Below are 22,109 nucleotides of genomic sequence, written 5' to 3'. Positions count from 1 at the left end.
TCGTCTAGTTGTTTTCAATTGCCTCGGTTACATGAAATGTTCTTGTCTTGTTTCAAGATTAAAGGCTTAATTTTCCAAAAAAAGAAGATTAAAGGCTTAATATTAACCTTTTCTTTCGGCTGTAAAGTTTAAAGTATATTATTAATTAATTAACTTTAGAAAATTCACTAGAACTAAAAGAAGACTGAAGACTTATGAAATTATTTTTCCATGGCAAGCACTTTTCCTTTTCAAGACCAGCACATCGAGGGTTAATTGATTCTTAATTGAGAAAGCTAACGAAGGCTCTATCAATCGTTCACTCATTATATATTATATAATTTGTTTATAGTAGAAGTTTTAATTAAGTTTATTGCAAAGACCCTAATATATAATCAACTAATTATTTAACTGCCATTAAAGACGAAACATTGGAGAGAACCTAAGATCATCTTTCTAATTTTACTTACCTTAACTGTTAGAGGACCAAGTTTCAATCCCAAAAGAAAAAGATTCAATTGATTTAAAGATTTTTATTATTAATGGGGTGTAGTTATAAATTATCTCTAATAGTTATTAGTTGAATTACTCAATTTTATTTAATTTTCCAAATGTGGTCAAGGCCAATTAGGGTAAAGAAATTCTACTATTTAAGTGTATTTTTCTGCTGAAAATGATATGAAAAAGTTTAAAGTTTGTTTTGTGTTTTCTTCCCTTGCAACTTAGAATAATTTTAGTTTTAATGAAGAGATCTATCATTTGTGCTCTTGTTCCTTGAATTTATGCCTCCTAAAACCATGATCATATTAAAAATGCAATCAATTTCTCACCATCAAATAGATGAGAGATTTCATAAAGCAAGTCAAGATATGGAGCAATAAATTGGGAAAATCCGCACCATAATAGATACTCTCTCTGGTCTCATTTATAAGCAAAAATTTAATTTTTAGATTCATTCAACAATCAATGTATTTAGTCTATTATTAGACTAAATACATTGATTGTTGAATGAATCTAAAAATTAAATGTTTGTTTATAATTGAGACCGGAGGGAGTAACCAGTAGCAAATTTTTAGACATGACAATATCATATGACTATGCTCACAAAGTTGATGGCTCAAAGTGGAAAGGAGCAAACACCCACACCCACTGTTCACAAAAACAACAGGTTCATCAGGTATAACAATCACTCCTCAATTTATCCTTGGTTATGCACCTATTATCACACCTATTGTTTCCTATACTGCCCTTATTTTATCCATGTTATTAGCATCCATACTCATGCATTTGACCATTCACACACTCCACCTAATTTTTCTATTGCAAACCAAAACACAGCAGCACAACTACCACTCCATTTCCACAATCAAACCTATATGGAACAACCTTACATTATTTCCACCACTATATTTTCTCACACACAACCTTACAATATTTTCATTTTCCAACAATACTCTTTACCACAGACTTATCAAATACCTTTTTAGAACCCCAAAATTGGAACTTGGTGTATTTGTTGGTTGAGACCCTTTAGAATGGTTATTTCAAGCAGAGTATTTTTTGAATTTTTATCAATTACCACCTGAGAATTGTATATCATTAGCTGGATTTTAAATGAAGGGTGAGACTTTATGCTGCTTTAAATTGAGGCACCAAAATAAACTATTGTTGGATTGATTTTTTTTTACAAAGGCTTTAGAATTATGATTTGCCCCTTCCACATATGCTAATCATCAAGTTGAATTGTTTACACTACACCAAGTAAGCTATTTAATAGCACTTTTTTATGTGTTTGATAGCGCTTAAAAGCGCTATTAACCGCGCCGCAATTATAAAAGTTTTTTGTTTAATAGCACTTTAAAAGCGCTATTAAAGTACCAGTTTTTAATAGCACTTTTTCTTAAGCGCTACCGAAGTGGACATTTTGCACATTTTTTATTTGATTTTGATAGCACTTTCAAATTAAGTGCTATTATAGGGCACATGTTTGATAGCGCTTTCAAACGAAGTGCTATTATATGGCACATGTTTGATAGCACTTTCAACAAAAACGCTAATATATGGCACATGTTTGATAGCACTCTCAAAGAAAGCGCTAATATATGGCACATGTTTGATAGCGCTTTCTCTTAAAAGTGCTATTATAGGATGTGTCATTAATAGCACTCTCTACGAAAACACTATTATAGTACACTGTTTTTTTTTTGTACACAAAATCATACTTTTGGTGTGCAAATATCAAAAAGCTACATTCAATTCAATACAAATAATTTTAAGTTACTCATTGCATACATATTATCCAACAATACCAAATAACATTTTAAAACAAATCCAATTGTTTACAAATATCATAACATATATAGAGGACATTTGCATAGCCAAATTTATAGATGCATGCATTCCAAATGTTTTGTTTATAAACTCCCACAACCTCTTTTTTTGTTGCGCTCCAATTGTCCAAGCTTATTAGAACTAACTGACAAACTGTGACACCAATGAAACTAGCAAAACTCTGGCATTTCATTGAACCTATAACAAAATTAAAATCCTATGCATACTGTTCATCATCGCAAACTAATAATGTCAGAGGATGCAAAAGTACTTGATGGGGGGCTTAATGAGTTAGATACTTGAAATATTTGTTTACATGTATCACAGTTGAATATTGTTGGACCACTCCAATAGAAGTCCAAAATCCTGCAAGTCTATTATTGTAGGCCTGAGGAAACAATAAAAATGGGTGAAAATGTATACCAATTAAAGCTCCACCATACCTTGGCATCAGTATCTCACGAAGCTTCAGACGTGCCATAAACTCAACATTTCCGCCAAGGATTATATCCGTCCCACGACTAGTTATGTTCATTCTAGAGATTTCCGCCACAACTGCACGCCATTTCCCTGTAGTAGCCCTAAAAACTAAATCAAATTCATCCTGGGAGAGGAATTAAAAACACTATTAGGACTTGAGAAACATCAAGTAATTTATGAAATTGCTTTATCAGGCAAGACATGCACTAAATAACTCTAAGATAAAAAAAAGTAAGGCTTCCAAACTCTACTTTTGATGGAAATAATCTACCACAACTACCTCTTGGAGAACTATGATAAAAAAATTTGCATTATTCTTGCACATATAAATATAGTAAGAATATCAATCATCCATACCATTTTGGAATATTAGGAATACAAAACAGTCATCAATTCATTGAGGTGCTGCATATGAATAACAATCAATAAGATACCTTTCTTATCATAGGTTTGTTTGTAGGCACGATTGTAACTTTAAGCTTGTAAATGCTTTCAAATTCAGTGATTTCTGTTGCTGCTGTGCCAGTCATGCGCAATGATTTGGGAACTGTGAAACCTTTACTTCAGTATTATTCTGTAGAGCACGCCTGCCTGTACTGATAATATTAAAGTTCTTTAATATCTGATAGCTTGGAGCATCTACATATGCAAATATTTAATACTGCCATAAAATTGAAAAGCACTTACAATCATATTTCAGAAAGCTTTATAACATATATTGCAAAAAAAGGAAAAAATACATACTTTTTTTTGGAAATACGGGTCCTGTTGCATTTAAAAATACATACACCTAACCTAATACCTAATAAATTATTATTAATACACCTAATAATACTATAATAGATCTATATAAAAATTAGTAATTAATTAATTACCTGATGGAAGATTATGTGAGTTTGTCCATTTAGTATTACAAATGGCACGTTGAAACCAGCATTTGGAAAGCCTCTTAGAAACTTATCTCATCAATCAACTAATTAAACAAAATAATTAACCAAATAACAATAATATTTAGTGTATGCTCTCATCTAAAACCCTCTTGGTATCATTCTGATTAAGTTTCATTCTAACCACTTCAAAAAACTTAGAACTTTTTGTATCATTAAATTTCAAGTTACTAAACCTAAATGAACTAACAGAGTAACTAACCACGTCTAATACATTCCCCCAAATATGCTTCTTTGCATTCCGAACAGGAACAAGATCCTCAATCTCCAAGGAACAACATTCTTGACCGCATTCATGTCTTTCTCATCTTCCTTCATCAACTGAAATTATGAGAAATCACAGCAAAATGAAATAGTGATAGATAATAGTTTATGTAGAAACAAAATTTGCAATTAAGGATGCAAAATATTATGTTCTAGTAGAAGAGCATATGTGGGAAAACAGACAATGTACCAATGATCCCAAATTTGTAAGGGGCATCTGGTTCAACTTCGGGAGGTGCTTCAAACAAAAATTCTCAAGAATCACCACTTCTAATTCTGTAGTAGTATTTGGTATTATGCTGAAATGTAGAAATAACCGAGTCAAGTGAATAAATTCATTCAACAACACATTGAAAAATGAGAACTATATGCAAGTGTCATTATTCAAAAATGAAATATATGTTGTTCTTTTAGTTTGTCTCCACTTTTCAATTTATTTCACTTTTGACATTTGAAGTAAAAAAACACGGATGGAAATTCTACTCTACTAATTTGAAACAAGTACCTTAAGGATTCTACAAGACAATAATGAATGTAACCATAATTGTATTAGCTGAGAGTGTAATTTGAAACTGTACTTGTTAGTTGTTACCTGTTCTGGTGCACCTTGGCTTACTCTATGCATTTTACCCACTTGATCAGTATAAGTAATTTTTGTCCGCTTATCGGTAGGATTGAACGAAAGAAAATGTACTTCTTGTATACCAGCACGTGTTTATAGTAGCATTAAGGGCATAATCAACATCAAATTACTTAAACTCACTTTCCAATCCATACACAACCAACAAGGGAAAAGAAGTTATCATTCAGGGTGACAAAGTTAACAACAATTTTTCCTCCTAATAAGTAAAAATCCAAGATTCTAAGGTTTATTTATATAAAAAGTACGACCTATTGTCGTCGGTAACGCCTTCGGCTCTCCATGTTCTTGCCAATGCGACGAGGGATATAACATATTTTAAAGTCTCTACCTACAACAAGCATAAGAGAAGACTTTTTAACAAAATTGTATTGCATAAACATGCACAAAGAACATGAGAGCATAAAGTTGCCTTCACATATAGTATAAACAAAATCTAAACTAACAAGAAAGATTGACTAGCTGTCTAAACTACTAAGAAAGATTTGCTAGCTGCCTCTAAACAAAATTCCATCCTACCTTTGAAAACTGGATTTTAGCAAATCTATGTCACATAACATTTAAAATATAGCTAACTAGCCTTCACTCCTACACATGTGAGAAAATATACCAGGAGACAACTTAAGTCAATCATCTAAGAAACATGAATGAAATTCCCCAACAGAAACCAAAATTAAACTAACAGGGATTTTCGTTCCCCCCTTCTTTCCCTCAACCACTCCCACCTCGTCCTTACCCGAAACTGTTATACCACTTCATAACAAATGATTGTACCATTAGTAAGATACTCAAATGGCATAACAAATACAAATTGCAAAACAGAGAACAGTGAAATTAATCCAAAACAGATTATGAACTCGCCAACCGCATACCACTAATTTAAAATCAAGCATAAGTGAAATTAACAGGGGATATCATTTAAATCGTACTTATCTGATAGTATATATCGTCTATAAGGTTAAAAGGTCTCTGAAATTATGATCACAATGCTACATTCCTTTACCAAATCATATATGATAGAAAAAAGTAAAATTTTATATCAAGTGTTGCAACTCTTGATCCACAGTCTTGCTGTCTATAGAGCCACTGATAAAGTTTTTCCTGAAATCAGAAAAACACTCAACATTAACCGTCCAAACTCTAAAGAGATTTCAAAGAGCTTTAAGCTATGTTCCAGTAACAGTTATTTGTCGTGAGCTTCCTTAATGAATTAGATTTTTATAACACATCCCCCACTGGCTATTTAATCAATGTCAGCACTCCCTAGTAGTCACTTTCCAAATCAGTTTAGATTGAATTATTTGAGTTATCTTTTAGCATAAACACTTGTTAGTCGGTTTGAAAGAGCTTACGAAAACAACTTTAGACATGTTCATAAGCTATTTTTAGTTTGTGACAATGCTATACAATAAGCTTATACTTAAGCACTTATATGATAAGCGCATCACTCAAATCGCATGACACCATTAAACCGCAGCTTAACCTCACAAACCCTCATTATCGCTACTCAAAATCATGTGTATCCATCAGCACAAAGACATCACAACGCTCAAAAGCAACACACAGAAGAAAGATATAGCAAAAACTGAGAAAGAAAAGATTACCAGATACTAATGAAGAGAGGGACGTCGGTGGTGAGCTAACGAAGGGCTGAATTTGAAGGAGAAAAGGATCTATTCGTTCTTTCTTTCCAACGTTTTCTCTTTCTGTTTGAGTGGGTGATTCGGAGGTGAATCTGAATCGATCGTGTTTCCTCTTTTCAGTGGTGAAATGATGGTAAATCGATGGCTCACGAATGGATTTTGTTCGTTCTTTCTTTCCGGTGAAACAGTGGTGAATCGATGAAACAAAGGAAGGGCTGACGGTGGTGAATCGATCAAACGAAGGAAGGGCTGACGATGGTGAATCGATGGATGATGAGGAAGAATCGATGAAACGAAAGAAGTGAATCGGTTGGGAGAATTAGTGAGGAACTGAGGATCGTGTTTCTGTTTTTGGCGGTGAGGGTCAAAAATGTGTGTACTAAAATGAAAACTTTTTGAACAAAAGTGTTTTGTTTTTTTTATTTTTTATTAATTAATTAATTATTATATATTAAATCAAACATAGAGCTTTTGATAAACGGTAATATAAGTAGTCAAATAATAGTGTTTTATAAAAAAGTGCTATCTTAAAAAAGAATAGGCTTGATTGCAACTTTAATCCTCCTATTTTGTCTTTTTCTTGATTTTGATCCCTCTATTTTAAAAATCACTATTTTAGTCCCTTTTTTAAGTTTTCTGTGCAATTTTCGTCCCTCTATTTTGTTTTTTTCCTGCAAAATTAGTCCTTATTCCTGTTTCTTTTTCATTAGAAAACTCAAAAAGGGGACCAAAATCGTGGTTTTAAAAATGGGGGACTAAAATCGAGAAAAAGACAAAATAGGGGGACCAAAGTTGCAATTAAGCCAAAAGAATATTAATAGCGTTTTAGAGAAAGCGCTATCATACGGAAGTTTAATAATAGCGTTTTGTCACAAAGTGCTATCAAAATCACATTGGGTGTATTCTATAATAGCACCTAATCATAAAGTGCTATTATAGATATATTTTTTCCTCTTTAATAGCACTTTCTTTAAAAGTGCTATTAAATTAGGCGATACAAAAAATCAATTTTGGCGTAGTGTTAAATTGAAGCAAACGGGTTCAATTGTGTATTACCAAGCCAAAATTAAAAAATTGGGAAATCAAGTTTGGTTTGGTCCAATAAGCCATTCTCAATTGTTTTATTTCTGGTTCAACACTAGAATTAGACATGAAATGACCATTCATAAACCAATGTTAATATCACAAGCTATTGGGCTTGCAAAACTGATTGATTCCAAACTTAAAGATGTCAAGCCAAAATTTCAAAAACCTTTCATAACCCCTTTCAACCGCGCAAACTACACCCTTTATAACCCACAACTCTCAAAGAACCCAAACTTTTCTCAACCACAAATTCCTCCAATTCCTAAACCTCAACTCACAACCCAACCACTTAAACTTCTGATTAAATGCCTTTCACCACCTCAATTACAAGAGTGACGTGCTCAAGGTCTTTGCTTTAATTGTAATGAAAAATTTATTCCTGATCACAAGTGTTCTTCTGGTAGATTTCTCCTACTAATGATTGAGGATAACTCAGAACAAATCGACCAATTGGAAGAGTCAAACAATGGAACATAAGTTGTGGATATGGAGCCAAATGATACTTATTTCCAACTTTCACCCCAAGCTTTGACGAGACAATTTTCTCCCCAAACTCTCAAGTTCCAGGGATTAACTGGAGGACTGCCTGTGATGGTCCTTGTTGATATTGGCAACACTCATAATATCTTGCAACCTTGCATTACCCAACACCTTAACCTCGCCCCCTTACTAATTCCATAATTTTTAGTAATGGTTGGAAATGGATTCCATTTACAATGTCAAGGTATCTGCAATGGTATTAAAATTACTTTGCAAGACCAACTTTTTAACCTACCCTTTTACCTACTACCAATTGAAGGTGCATATGTGGTTATAGGCAAGGCATGGCTTGGTTACGAACTCTAGGACTCAAGCAGATTATTCTATTCCATCCATTAATTTCACACACAATAACTCTTCAATAACCTTGAAGGGTGATCCTAAATCAAACACAACTCATACCAAATTTCATCAACTTCGCCAACTCACCCACAACGACTCTATTGCTTCATTACACCTTACGAGTTTTCAGAGTTTAGATTTAGTAACAGACACCACAACTCCCTCTATATCCCCCCTGAAAGCCTACCTACCACCCTACGCCCAGAAAGTGCCTCCCATCTACATTAATACCCAATTGTTTTTCAACTGCAATGCAGTCTACCACCTTTCCGGCCACATGACCATCATATTCATCTACAACCCAACACAACCCTTATCAATGTGAAAACAACATAAGAAAGAAAGTAAACATATATAAGTTGTACTTGCATGTTTTATTTGTTATTATGATATTTGTTGTGTTAAGTCTGAACATGAACAACATTTACAGTAGCATTCACATAATTAATATGTCTAGCTAAATTTGTTGAGTCCGGAATATGAATATCGTTATACCGACAATGCTCTAATTAAACGTTACAATTTATAATTAAATTGGAAATTGTTTCCAGCCCAAATTATTTATTTATTTTTATTTTTGAAGTTTAGTGCGAAAGCAGAAACATAGAGATGCCAGCTTCGATTCGAAAGAACGAAACCTTTATCTGACTGTAAGAAAATTCAAGTGTTGGTTTCAAACACTGCAAAAGCTTTTTTTTTTAGTCAATTAGAAAAAATTTAGTTTTCAAAAAGGCGATTTTAAGAGTATAAGAGGACACGCAAAAACAACCAGTTAGACGCTTAAAATATGGTATTGGACGTGCGAAAGCAAGCAATACCTATAAATTATTTTTTCTACCTTTAGCAATTTTTCGAGTAATTAAAAGTAATTATTTTCCAAAGAGAGTTTTTCACTATAACACATTGGACATGCGAAAGTGGGCAATTAGATTACTTGATCTAAATCAAGAAAAATCACCTTTGATGTGGATGTTTCAGAAGCTTTAGTTGGAAGATTGTCAACCACAAATTTGCTCCAATTTGGGTTATCCTTCTCCGCTTCAACAAAAAAAAATTCTCTCAAATCCAAAATCAAATTGGAAGTTGCTCCGTGGAATATCTCTCACATGTGGTAATAAATGAGGCTGGAAAATTGTAAAAACCAAACAAAAGTCATATCTTACTCAATTATAAAAACAGATAAAAACCAATTTACCTAGTAGCATAAGCATCAGTGATTGCTTTAAGCCCAAAGTTTTCTCACATCATATAGTTATATTCCTAGAATTATGAAATATATGAGATCAAAATAAATTCAAAAGCAATCACTGATGGGTTTCGTATGGGTTTCCCTTTTAAAACATCCTCTCCATTCAGATCTAAAAAAGATTTTACATTTTCTTTCTCATGGTAAAAAAGATTAAATAATAGTTTTTTAGCATGAGAAGAAATTGTAAAACCTTTTTTAGATCTGAATGGAGAGGATGTTTTGTATCTTCCAAAACCCTGTGTCACTCCAACCTTCTATGCCTCTTTTGAGTTCTCTATGCATAGAGCAAAGTGAAAATTTAATTTTTTATTGATAGTTGAAAAATGTCTATTTAATTTTGCATAGAGAACGTGAAACAACTTTAATTAGTACAATAAATAGAAATGGTAAGTAATAGGTATAAGGTAAAACCATACATTTAATTAGGTTAAGTGCGTTTAGACAAAAAAAACCCTTTAATTAAAAGAAAATGGAATTAGAGTAAGAAGGGTTTAGTGGCTATTTCCAAAGCATGTTCTTTTAATAGATATATATATATATATATATATATATATATATATATATATATATATATATATATATATATATATATATATATATATATATATATATATATATATATATATATATATATATATATATATATATATAAAATTATTTTACGATTAAATAATTTATTTAAAATTTACATGTATATTTAAATAAAATCTATATTGTTTTAAATAAATTTATTCGTGGGTTGTACAAATATTTTATTAGTGTCATATTATAATTAAGCCAACTAAAATGCCATTTAAGTATAAATATTCTTTTTGACAATATTTAATTGAAAAGACAAAATTGATTAACAAAATATTTTTTTTAAAGACTTTTATGACATAAAATAATTAGTTAAGTTAGTAAATGAACTAAGATTCTAATTGTATTTGTTTTTTGTGAAAAGATAAGATGATGAAAAGAAAATGAATGAACAGATTCACTTTCCACTAATCATTTCCGCCCTCTATTGAACGAAAACAAGATGGACTAAGATTTTGAAGAAAAGACAAAAACAACCTATACAATAATACTATATTAATGATGTTTGTTGTTGTGTGTTGTGACTAAAATAAATCCTACATTAACGATCATGGATACTCTCCCGTGAGATTTCCACGAGAGGATGTCAACTGTAGATCCCATCCATCAAAATATAAGTAAACGAGTGATTAGGGGTGGAAATAGGCTGGGTCAAGTTAGACTCGTCCAAGCCTAAGTCTGACTTGTCAAAAAAATCAAAATCTAAGTCTGACCTGTAGCTTGTCGTAGACTTATTTTTAGGCCTGAGTCTGACCTTTTTGAATGCTTGGTTAGCCTACATAAAAACCTATTTATTTTAGACATATATAAATAAACAATTAAAATAATGTTTAAACAGACTAACTAACTAAAAGATCAAGAGACTAAAAATTTGTTCGCATTGCCTTATTTTAACTTACATATTAACACAAGTTCTGAGAGACTATTTGTTTAAGAGAACTTATGAAAACAATGTGCATCAGGTGTTTTCATCTTATTTTCACAAGTTTTTCAAGATAACCAAGTTTTATTTATGTATTTTAGTTTAAAGTACAAAACATAACATAGTGATAATAAAAAAATATTCATATTTATTTAAATAGGCCGGACTGATAGGCTTAAAAGATTTTTTTTGGAGCCTGAGGCCTTTTCTATTTTAAAAAAATGCGTGGCCTGACCTAAGCCTATATAGGCTAGCCTGTAGGTCCCTGTTATCGGCTTGACCTATTTCCACCCCTATGAGTGATACACTAATTTTACATTGTCAACTAATTGTCAACTAATGACGATCATAAATCTCACTACATCACACTTTTATTATGCTACATCATACTTTTATTTTAAAAACTTTTTAATGACAAGACAAATTATTGGTTTTTTATTGGATAATAATGCAAAAACTATTTTACATTATTAGTGCAGATCTATTGATTTAGGCAAATGAGCTATATTATTTTAAATCCTTATAAAACTATTAAATCCTTAAAATATTATTTTAATTTTTTTTATAAGAGTGTGGGTCTAAAACAGGGCGGGCTTTTTTAAGAGTGTGGGTCTAAAACCTTGCCCCGCCCCGCAAAAAATTGAGGGCAGGGCGGGGAAAGCCCGCGGGCATTCGGCTTTTTAGGCCTAAAAATAGTAAAATTCTATGAAAAAACAAATGCCCGCAAAAGCCCACAAAAAAATAGGGCGGGGCGCGGCGGGCACAATTGAAGGAGTCTAACTCGTGTGGAAAAGGATGTAAATCTGTCAGAATGCACAACAGTTGACTCAACTCATTAGACACTGTTGTCAATAACGAATTTGTCCCAATGTTCAAGTGATTCAGATTTCACTGTACAAAACATTACGGGAGACCATCCATTCTCTTACATCAACACACACACAAAAATTTGTATGATTTTTTATTTTCTTATACAAGCACTATTAATTCTATTCTTATTTTTTGTAAGTATATTTTAATATCTCTGTTTGTTTTAAAATGAAATTATTGATATTTTTTTCATTTTTATTATTAAAACACCTGTATTTACTCCCTTTGGTCCAATTTATAAGAAAAAATTCATTTTTCAGATACATTAAATAAATAATGTATCTGGACAATATATTTTCCAGATACATTATTTATTTAATGTATCTGAAAAATGAATTTTTTTTATAGACAGGTAGTAATTTTTTCATTCATGTTAAATCGCCTATAATTAATTTAAGTTGAGGGTAATTTTGTTTAAAAATTAAATAATGAGTTTCACTATTTTTTTACTTATTACTCCCTCCGTTTTTTATTATAAGTCGTTTTAGACTTTTCACACAGATTAAGAAAAAAAATAATTGTTGTATGAAAATGAGAAATTATGAAGGTTTTTACAAAATTATCCTTCATTAATGACACTAGTAAACTACCCGTGCTGCCGCACGGGTACATTTATTTGTTATTATATATATAGTTTGTTTAGATATTTAGAATATTGAATGATAAGTATAATTATATAAAAAATTAGATATTCATGAGTTTGTATAGGTTAAAATAATTTTGTATAGTTAATTTGTATTCAAATGCATATTGAAAGTAATTTTTATCAAAATTTTTTTTGTGTGAATTTAACTAATCGTGTTCCGTTACAAATAAGAATTGTTAATTAAAATAAAATGGTTATTTAATTGATAGTGCCCCGTGAGAAAAATAGAAAATTTTGACATTTGAAAATAAGAATTTTGTGTCTCAAATCAGTATAATGTCAACTAAAACAAAATATGTATTTTGTTCATAGTGATCCGTGAGAAAAGTAGAAATTTTGACATGTGAAAATAATTTTTTTAATAATTATGAATAATTTTGACATTTGAAAATAATTTTTTTTATAATTATGTTAATTCAATTTATTAAAATTGTGAGCGAAAAAATAATTTGTATAAAAAATTAATGATATTCATGAGTTTGTATAGGTTAAAATAATTTTGTATAGTAAATTTGTATTCAAATGCATATTGAAAGCAATATTTATCAAAAAAAAATTTGCGTAAATTTAACTGATCGTGTCCTGTTACAAATTTATTTAATACGATATAGATTTTATTTAAATATACATCTAAATTTGAAATGAGTTATTTAATTATAAAATGAATAATAATAATTTAAATTTAATTTGAATATTTGAAAATAAAAATTTTGTGTCTCAAATAAAGATAATTATTAATTAAAATAAAATGATTATTTTATTGATAGTGCCCCGTGAGAAAAATATAAAATTTTGACATTTGAAAATAAGAATTTTGTGTCTCAAATAAGTATAATGTCAACTAAAACAAAATATGTATTTTGTTCATAGTGATCTGTGAGAAAAGTAGAAATTTTGACATGTGAAAATAATTTTTTTAATAATTATGAAACATTTTGACATTTGAAAATAATTTTTTTAATAATTATGTTAATTCAATTTATTAAAATTGTGAGCGAAAAAATTAAAATAAAAGTGAAAATATTGGAGAGAAAAATGCAAGAGAGAAAGAGAGAGAAAAGTAAGTAGAAATGAAATGAAAAATAAATGTGGAGAGAGAAGTGAGATAGAATAAGAGTAGTGTAAGAAAAAAAAGAAAATAAATATGAATAAGAAAGTTGAAATGTAAGAAAAAGAAATGTGGGGGGAAATTTGAAATTTGAATGAAAAGAAGAAAAGGAAAAGGTGAGGATATGTGGGAAGTGTAGAAAAATAGTTGGTTTATGAAATGACCAAACTAACCCTTGAGTAGAAAATTAGTTAAAAAGGAAGGGCAATAATGTAATTGTGCAGGACTATTGTTTTGATTGCTAGATAGTAGATGTGGAAGATAAATTTATATAATTGAAAGGAGAGAGAATAATAAATATTTAAGGATATAATAGGAAAAATAGCATTAATTATTCATTGGAATTGTAAAGCGACTTATATTAAAATACAAATTTTTTTTCTAAAACGACTTATAATAAAAAACGGAGGGAGTAATAAATAGTTAAATAAAAGCACAAAAGATTATCAAGATTATTTTTGTTATTGTGCAAATATATATTTTTTAATTATTATTTTGTTTTCTCTCTTTTCATTTTCTCTTATACCAAACAACTACATAATTATTCTACTTTTTACTCTCTTTTCCTTCTTATACTTTATTTCCTTTCATCTCACTTTCTCTGGTCATCAAACATACCATTAAGATTGTGAAAATCACCAGCAGCTCTCACATTTGAACCATTGGATACATCAGATATGCACTATAACTATTTGAACGTAGAATGCAATTCCCCTAACTGACCGTAGAGGATCCACGTCCCAAACGGCGGGTTTAATTAAGATCTACAATTCAAATAACAAGAAAAACCTCAAATTCCAGAGAATATTCAGAAACTAGAGAACGGCAAAAAAAAAAGATGGAATGCTCAACCTCAAACTCAAACTCCGACTCTGATACCACTCAACAAATGCGCAATCTCGATGCCATCACCGCTTCTTTTTCCGAATCCTTCCAATCTCTCAAAATCACAGCGCAACAAACTTCGCGAAAACAAGGTCTTCACCTCTTTTCCATTCCTTAGGGTTTCTAGTTTTCGTCTTAGGGTTTTCATTTCCACTTTATCGTTTTTTTACCTATCAGATCAACTAGAACAGATTAAAGGCCCTCTGAAGGAAGTGGAAGATGAACTCGTTAAAGTCCTCGCAGGTAGGGTTTTCAATTTTAGCTTTCTTGTGTCAGATATTGGAAATGTTGTATGATTTTGTTTTCGATGTGCAGAAAAGATCCGCAAAGAGGCGAAACGAATGGCTTTGATAGACGCTATTGCTGCTGCAAAGGCTAGAGTTGGAAAACTTAAGGCTAGTGTTCAAGAGCTTCGGAGTAGGAAACAAGAATATACATCTGTTTTATCTCAGCAGTCTCTCGGTAATATACCGAATTAATAAATGAAATCTTCCATAAGCATTGAAATTACATCGGTAATATACGATAACATTGTTTCTTTTTTCATCCACATGAAGCTTTGGCAGCATCTGAGGGGAAGTTAAATGGGAGCATTGATTATACAGATGAAACACAACAAGCTATCTCTTGGTATAACAATGTACTCGGTTTTCATGTCAGAGGGGGACGTGGTAATTTGCCATTACCTTTTTTGCTCAAGATTTTTTTTTTATCTTTTCGAAGTTGTTATTCTTATTTGTGATTTCTTCAGGGGTTAAGTTCACGTTCAAGAATATAGATTTGAAGAATCCAAATGAGGAGTACTCTTTTACCGTGTACCATGATAAAAATACCTACAAATGTAAGCAGCCGGAATATACAATTCTATAATACAATCCTTATAGTAATACGGATACACTTCATGAAACTTAATTTATGTCTTTTATCTTTCAGTGTTAAGTTGTGAACCTTCCCTTGATGGTATTGAGGAGTTGGTCTGTGAATTAAACAAAACGAATGATCTATTTAAGTTTGTTAGAGTTATAAGGAGCAAATTTCAAAAAACATTGGCTCAAGGTATGATGATAATTCTTTCTTACTTTTAAGGGAGTATGTGATGTGTGATGATAGTTATTGAATGTTTGTTATACCAATTGATATCCATTATTGAATTATTCAATCGTGGTTTTAGTTCGTTTGATAATCTTCTCATTAGCTTATAATTATATGAATGTATAATAAAATAATATCTTGTACCGTGGTAAACCACAGTAAAACCTCTTGTCTCTAATCTTTGTTCCTCTCCTTATGAAAATGGATTAAAATGGATGCTTATACTAAATGTAACTTTCTTTAACTTCTATTAAACAGGGAGCTCAATTCGAACAATCGTTGAACCTGAAGAATCAGCCTTTATCTCTTCATCTGCTCCAGGTGCATCCGGTAGAAGTGATTCTACAACCACAGAAAATGAACATCAAGTGGATTTCTCTGATGGCAGTGCATTTTTAAAGAGAAAAAACTCCCGCACAAGGAAAAGTTTGGCAGTTTTATCTTCTGATTCAGCCTCATCTGTTCGCCAGTCTCTGCGTTTAAAGGTATGAATTATCACATGTTGTAATTCTTCAATTTTATTTTCTGTTTACTCACCACGGTTTAAGTTTAGGATCACCATTATGGAATGTAAATATTTTTCAGTTGCAGTGTTGTCTATTGTACTACTTTGATTCGCACTTGATTGTGAAGCAAAGCAGGTATAATTTAGGAAGACTAGAGAATAAACCGGCAAACAAGGAAGGGAAACTATAATCAAATAGTTATAGTTAACTTAATAGGAGGTATTATCTCTAGGTAGCTGAAGTAATATAGTGTATATGGAAGTATTGTTAAAAAACCGGTATATCGCCGCTATACTGCTATTATGTATCAGAATTTGGTGTAGCCGACATGAAAGCGATATGTAAACTCTGCTATTTGCAGTATAGCTGAGTCATGTGTTTCTAGCGATGACTAAAAATTTTAAAACATTAAAAAATTGCAATACCTAAAGTGGTGACCAAATTTTTATAACATTGAAAAATTATATAAAGTACAAAAGCTGAAGTTGTAAGTCGGAAAAGATGTAAACTTGCTCAAGAATCTGTAGTGTATTTGGCCATCTCGTGTCACAAAAAAGGGCTTGCTGCAAGAGCCCTAAAAGTTGAATCAATGATGCAGTAGTCAGCCCCAAGTATGTAAAAAGGCCTTGAGAAGGTTTTGGGGCTTGGTAGGATACTATAGAAAAATCCTAAAGAACTACTAGTTAATTGCCAAACCACTTGCTAAATTGCTGGAAATAACCTCTAGTGTATGATGCATAGGTACGTACTGTGAATAAGAATTAGTTTGTTCCTAGAATAAGGGAAACAAATTAGAAATTGATTTGTTCTCATTAAATGTAATTAATTAGTGTAATTACCGGTATAGCCCTGTAACCTCTCTCTCTATATATATATACAAGAAATAATAATGAGAAAAGTATTAAGCCAAGAATTCTTGACATGGTATCAGCCTCGTCGATCAAACCTATGCCATCGTAATTCTGAGGTTAGGGTTTCGGTTTGTTTTGCGATTCCTTCCAGAAACGTTATTCTCGGTCGTGTTTGGTTTCTTTCTCAGTTGCAATTTTGATTTTTTTGGTCTTGGATGTTCTTGGTTTGAGATTCTGGATCGTGATTATCTTCTCCTTCCAAATCGCGGTTGGTTGTGGATTGTCTTCTTCGTGGATTATCTTAAATTTTCTTGGTTATCTTGGTTTGTTTGCTTGTTGTTGCACTGTTCGTGGGTTGTAGAGTGTTCTGTTAGTGGACTTTGCTATTATCTTGGTTTGTTCTGTTGTTGACGGTGAATTGTAGAAGTGTTCTACTGTTTGACTGTGAATTGTTTGCTCTTGCTGACGGTGAATTGTTATTATTATAATAATCTTAATTATAATATAATAATCTATTAATTAGTGGGGTTGAACCTTTGTTGCATAATAATTCAGATGGCTTCCGAAAAAGAAAGAGATAATTTTTGTGTTCGTTTTACCAGCAAAAATTATTCGGCATGGGAATTTCAGTTCAAGATGTATGTTAAAGGAAAGGGGTTATGGAGTCACTTAGACGATGTATCTAAGGCTCCGACAGATAAAACTGCTTTAGATGCATGGGAAACTCAAGATGCTCAAATCATCACTTGGATTCTTAACAGCATTGATCCTCAGATGATAAATAATTTGCGCTCATTCTCCACTGCTCAAGAAATATGGAATTATCTAAAGCGCATTTACAACCAGGACAATTCGGAAAAACCTTTTCAGTTGGAGGTTGACATAGCCAACTATAAACAAGGTGATTTGTCTATTCAACAATATTATTCTGGTTTTTTGAATCTCTGGACAGAACACTCTGCTATTATACATGCTAATGTTCCCAAAACCTCTCTTGCGACTGTCCAAGAGGTCTACAACACTAGTAGGCGAGATCAATTTCTCATGAAACTCCGTCCAGAATTTGAGGTTGTCAGAGGTGCTTTGCTCAATAGGAATCCTGTTCCTTCTTTAGATACTTGTGTCGGTAAACTTCTAAGGGAGGAACAACATCTACTTACTCAAGGAAGCATGTCTCATGATGTTGTCAGTTCCGAACCTATGGCAATTGCATATGCTGCTCAAAGTAGAGGAAAGGGTCGTGATATGCGACAAGTCCAATGTTTTTCTTGCAAACAATTTGGACATGTTGCTCACAGCTGCAGTAAGAAGTTTTGCAACTATTGCAAACAACAGGGTCATATCATCTCTGATTGTCCCACACGTCCTCCCCGACCCGCACAACGTCCAGCTCAAGCATTTCAGGCCACTACCAACTCTGCAGTTGATTCTCTCAGTAATGGTGCATCTCCTGGTGGTGTTTTACAACCTGAAATGATTCAACAAATAGTACTTTCTGCTCTTTCGGCCTTGGGAATTCATGGTAAGTCTTTTAATGCTCCTCAACCATGGTTTCTTGATTCTGGTGCATCCAATCACATGACGGGTTCCTCTGAATACTTGCAAAATTTACATTCGTATAATGGTAATCAACAAATTCAAATCGCTGATGGTAATAAACTTTCTATCATTGATATTGGTGACATAAACTCTAACTTTCGTGACGTGCTTGTATCACCCGAACTTGCTTCCAACTTACTGTCGGTTGGTCAATTGGTGGATAACAATTGTAATGTTAATTTTTCTCGTGTTGGTTGTCTTGTGCAGGAGCAGGTGTCAGGGAAGGTGATCGCGAAGGGGCCTAAAGTGGGAAGAATGTTTCCGCTCCAGTTTAGTTCTAGTCATTTATCTTTTGCGTGTGATACTGTTTTGAACTCTTATGAGGATTAGCATAGAAAATTGGGCCATCCAAATTCTGTTGTTTTGTCTCATTTATTTAAAACTGGTTTGTTAGGAAATAAACATGATCATCCTGCTTCTATTTTATGTTCTATTTGCAAACTGGCTAAAAGTAAAACACTTCCTTTTCCGTCTGGTGCCCATCGTGCTTCTACTTGTTTTGAGATGATTCATAGTGATGTGTGGGGAATGTCTCCTGCAGCATCTCATGCTAACTATAAATATTTTGTCACATTTATTGATGATTACAGTCGCTTTACTTAGATATATTTTCTCAGATCTAAGTCTGAAGTGTTTTCTATGTTTCAAAAGTTTTTGACATATGTTGAAAATCAATTTCAAGCAAGTGTTAAAATTTTTCGATCTGACTCGGGAGGTGAGTATATGTCATGAATTTCAGGGATACCTACAACAAAAAGGGATCTTATCTCAACGGTCTTGTCCCAATACCCCCCAACAAAACGGGATGGCGGAGCGAAAGAATCGTCATTTGCTTGATGTAACACGCACCTTACTTCTTCAAGCTTCTGTGCCATCCCGATTTTGGGTAGAGGCTCTTTCCACAACTGTATTCTTGATCAATCTTCTTCCTTCTACGGTTATTGATTTTGATTCTCCTTTTTTTCGCCTTTTTAAAATTCAGCCTAATTATAGTGATTTACATACTTTTGGATGTGTGTGTTTTGTTCACTTACCTCCGTTTGAACGGAATAAGCTTGGAGCACAATCTATTCAATGTGCATTTATGGGGTATAACAACTCTCATATAGGTTTTGTGTGTTATGATGTTTCTAATCACCGTTTTCGAGTTTCTCGGAATGTTACATTTTTTGATAATCAATATATGTTTCATTCTATTTCTCCTGCCACAAATGATATTGCTATTCCTCCTAATTTTTCGGTTATGCCTCGATCTATAGAACGTTACAAACCAGGAATCACATATGCCAGACAACGCAGAAAACAGGTTCCCACTGCCTCTCCCGACACCATGGTAGACAGAATCGCGATCCAACTCGTAGGATCGGACGATTCTGCGATCTTGCATCCCTATTCCGTGTCGGAGTATGGCCAAAATCGTTTTTTGGTGGGCACGGCCAAGATCGTCGCGCTTTCTCGTGAAATCGCTGGAATCGGCGCTTCTGAGCGCTTCTGTTCATCTTCCCCAAGAATCCGGGTCCGCGGGTCGGGTCCGCAACCCGGTTCAGAAAAAACCCTAAAAAATGAAAAACAACGCTTCGTATATTTCTTTTATTCTGAAACGCTTCCTTCTGCCAGTAATAAATAGCCCTAGCCTATTAGGTAATAATATTTCCTACTAATTTCTCCCACACGTTAATATTTCCAACTTCCCAAATATAATCCATCATTATTGTCATTTAATTTTCCTTCCTTTACTCAATATTTCCACACCTTAAACCCCTTAAATACAGATTCTCCCTCCCCTAATTCACTCCACCTCTCTCATTACTCTTTAATCCTTTCATCAATTCTCCTTTCTCTCTCTTTAATTCTTTCATAACTACATCAAATCCTCTTCTCACGATAAAACAAAAAACAATTCTTTGAGAAACTTTTTTCAAACATGGCTTCAAGTTCTGGTGTTGAAACTTAGAAGTTTTTAACTGTTATTTGCTGCTGTTTTGAATGTTTTGTGTTGTTTTAAATTGTCTTGAATTAGTTTCAATGAATATTATCCTATGAAATTTCAGTTTTTTAAAATAACTTTGTTGTTATTTGAAGTTTTTTTTTATATTATATGCAATATATATGAATTTTAAATTTGGTAGGATCTTACGATCCGTGTTACGATCCCCTGATTTACGATCTTATTACCCCTACCCGATCTTGCGTAGAATCTCGAGTTTGACTACCTTGCCCGACACAGATCCGCCACCTGTTCCTGAACCGGTCGAACCACGGCGTTCTGGTTGAATATCTAAAGCACCAGATAGATATTCACCAGACAGGTATGACTCCTCACATACTTCTCTGACTGCCTCACTGTCTAGCATATCTATTCCTACTTGTTATGCACAGGCTGTTAAAGACTTGCGCTGGATAAAAGCAATGAATGAGGAACTTCAGGCCCTTCAAGAGAATTTTACATGGGATATTGTCTCTTGTCCCCCTGATATCAAACCCATAGGATGCAAATGGGTGTATTCTGTGAAATTGAATTCTGATGGGTCTCTCAATCGTTTCAAGGCTCGATTGGTTGCCTTAGGAAATAAGCAGGAATATGGAATTGATTATGATGAGACATTTGCACCGGTTGCCAAAATGACATCGGTTCGTACGGTACTCTCTATAGCCGCTTCTAATGGATGGTCTTTTCATCAAATGGATGTGAAAAATGCGTTTCTTCATGGTGACCTGACGGAAGATATCTATATGACTCCTCCTCAAGGCTTATTCTCGTCATCTAAAGGTGTGTGCAAGCTCAAACGCTCCTTATACGGTTTGAAACAAGCGCCTAGAGCATGGTATGAAAAATTTCGCTCCACTCTACTTGGTTTCTCCTTTACTCAGAGTCAGTATGATTCTTCTCTATTTATTCATCGAACATCTACTGGAATTGTCCTACTTCTTTTGTATGTTGATGATATGATTATTACTGGTTCGGATAATGCTTCGATTCAACGCCTTAAACAGCAGTTACAAGCATCGTTTCATATGAAAGATCTTGGTAATTTGCATTATTTTCTTGGTCTTGAGGTTCATTTTACATCCAAAGGTATATTCCTTCATCAACACAAGTATGCCACAGATTTAATTTCTATGGCTGGTCTCCAATCGACTAATCCAGTGGATACTCCTCTTGAGGTTAATGTTAAATATCATCGTGATGATGGTGATCTGTTGCCCGATCCCTTCTTGTATCGTCAACTCGTGGGTAGCCTTAATTACTTGACTATTACTCGCCCAGACATATCGTTTGCTGTTCAACAAGTCAATTCATGCACTTTCCTCGCCACCTTCACTTGGCAGCAGTTCGTCATATAATTCGTTACTTGAAGGGAAGCTCTCATCGTGGTTTATTCTTTCCTACTGGAGTTACTCCTAAATTGAGTGCTTATAGTGATGTCGATTGGGCAGGGTGTCCTGATACTCGACGATCGGTCACAGGTTGGTGCATGTTTCTCGGCTCTTCATTGATCTCATGGAAAAGTAAGAAACAAGCGAGAGTCTCTAAATCTTCTACTGAACC

At 33.0% G+C, this 22,109-nt stretch overlaps 2 protein-coding genes and 1 long non-coding RNA gene across 3 annotated transcripts; 1 reads left to right on the top strand and 2 right to left on the bottom strand.

Annotated features, from left to right (window-relative positions):
• Positions 1–2,321: 2,321 nt before the first annotated feature.
• Positions 2,322–3,382, bottom strand: LOC131605233 (protein translocase subunit SecA, chloroplastic-like). The gene is made up of 2 exons (XM_058877617.1): positions 3,225–3,382; positions 2,322–2,914 (listed from the first exon to the last, which is right to left on the bottom strand). Exons 1-2 carry the CDS (start codon positions 3,318–3,320, stop codon positions 2,594–2,596), a joined length of 417 nt encoding a protein of 138 aa, XP_058733600.1. The 5' UTR covers positions 3,321–3,382; the 3' UTR covers positions 2,322–2,593.
• Positions 3,383–3,954: 572 nt separating this feature from the next.
• On the bottom strand, positions 3,955–4,811 carry LOC131605229 (uncharacterized). The gene is made up of 3 exons (XR_009284667.1): positions 4,594–4,811; positions 4,192–4,300; positions 3,955–4,058 (listed from the first exon to the last, which is right to left on the bottom strand). It is a non-coding gene; the product is annotated as an uncharacterized LOC131605229 (long non-coding RNA).
• A 14,832-nt stretch (positions 4,812–19,643) lies between these two features.
• On the top strand, positions 19,644–22,057 carry LOC131624794 (uncharacterized). The gene is made up of 3 exons (XM_058895738.1): positions 19,644–20,075; positions 20,939–21,329; positions 21,981–22,057. Exons 1-3 carry the CDS (start codon positions 19,644–19,646, stop codon positions 22,055–22,057), a joined length of 900 nt encoding a protein of 299 aa, XP_058751721.1.
• Positions 22,058–22,109: the final 52 nt, after the last annotated feature.

This window comes from Vicia villosa, linkage group LG1 (assembly GCF_029867415.1).
Source record: "Vicia villosa cultivar HV-30 ecotype Madison, WI linkage group LG1, Vvil1.0, whole genome shotgun sequence".
Classification (NCBI taxonomy): Eukaryota; Viridiplantae; Streptophyta; class Magnoliopsida; order Fabales; family Fabaceae; genus Vicia; species Vicia villosa.
This window is presented reverse-complemented; position numbering and strand designations above follow the sequence as displayed.

What these genes read in the sequence shown, in the direction of transcription:
- LOC131605233 (XM_058877617.1), bottom strand. Translation starts at nt 3,320, where the DNA reads ATGACTGGCACAGCAGCAACAGAAATCACTGAATTTGAAAGCATTTAC. An exon ending in ACAAACCTATGATAAGAAAG is followed by an intron (nt 2,915 to 3,224) that starts GTATCTTATTGA and finishes TTCCTCTCCCAG; the next exon opens with GATGAATTTGATTTAGTTTT.
- LOC131624794 (XM_058895738.1), top strand. Translation starts at nt 19,644, where the DNA reads ATGGGGTATAACAACTCTCATATAGGTTTTGTGTGTTATGATGTTTCT. An exon ending in CATCTTCCCCAAGAATCCGG is followed by an intron (nt 20,076 to 20,938) that starts GTCCGCGGGTCG and finishes TGTTATGCACAG; the next exon opens with GCTGTTAAAGACTTGCGCTG. An exon ending in CTTATTCTCGTCATCTAAAG is followed by an intron (nt 21,330 to 21,980) that starts GTGTGTGCAAGC and finishes GAGTGCTTATAG; the next exon opens with TGATGTCGATTGGGCAGGGT.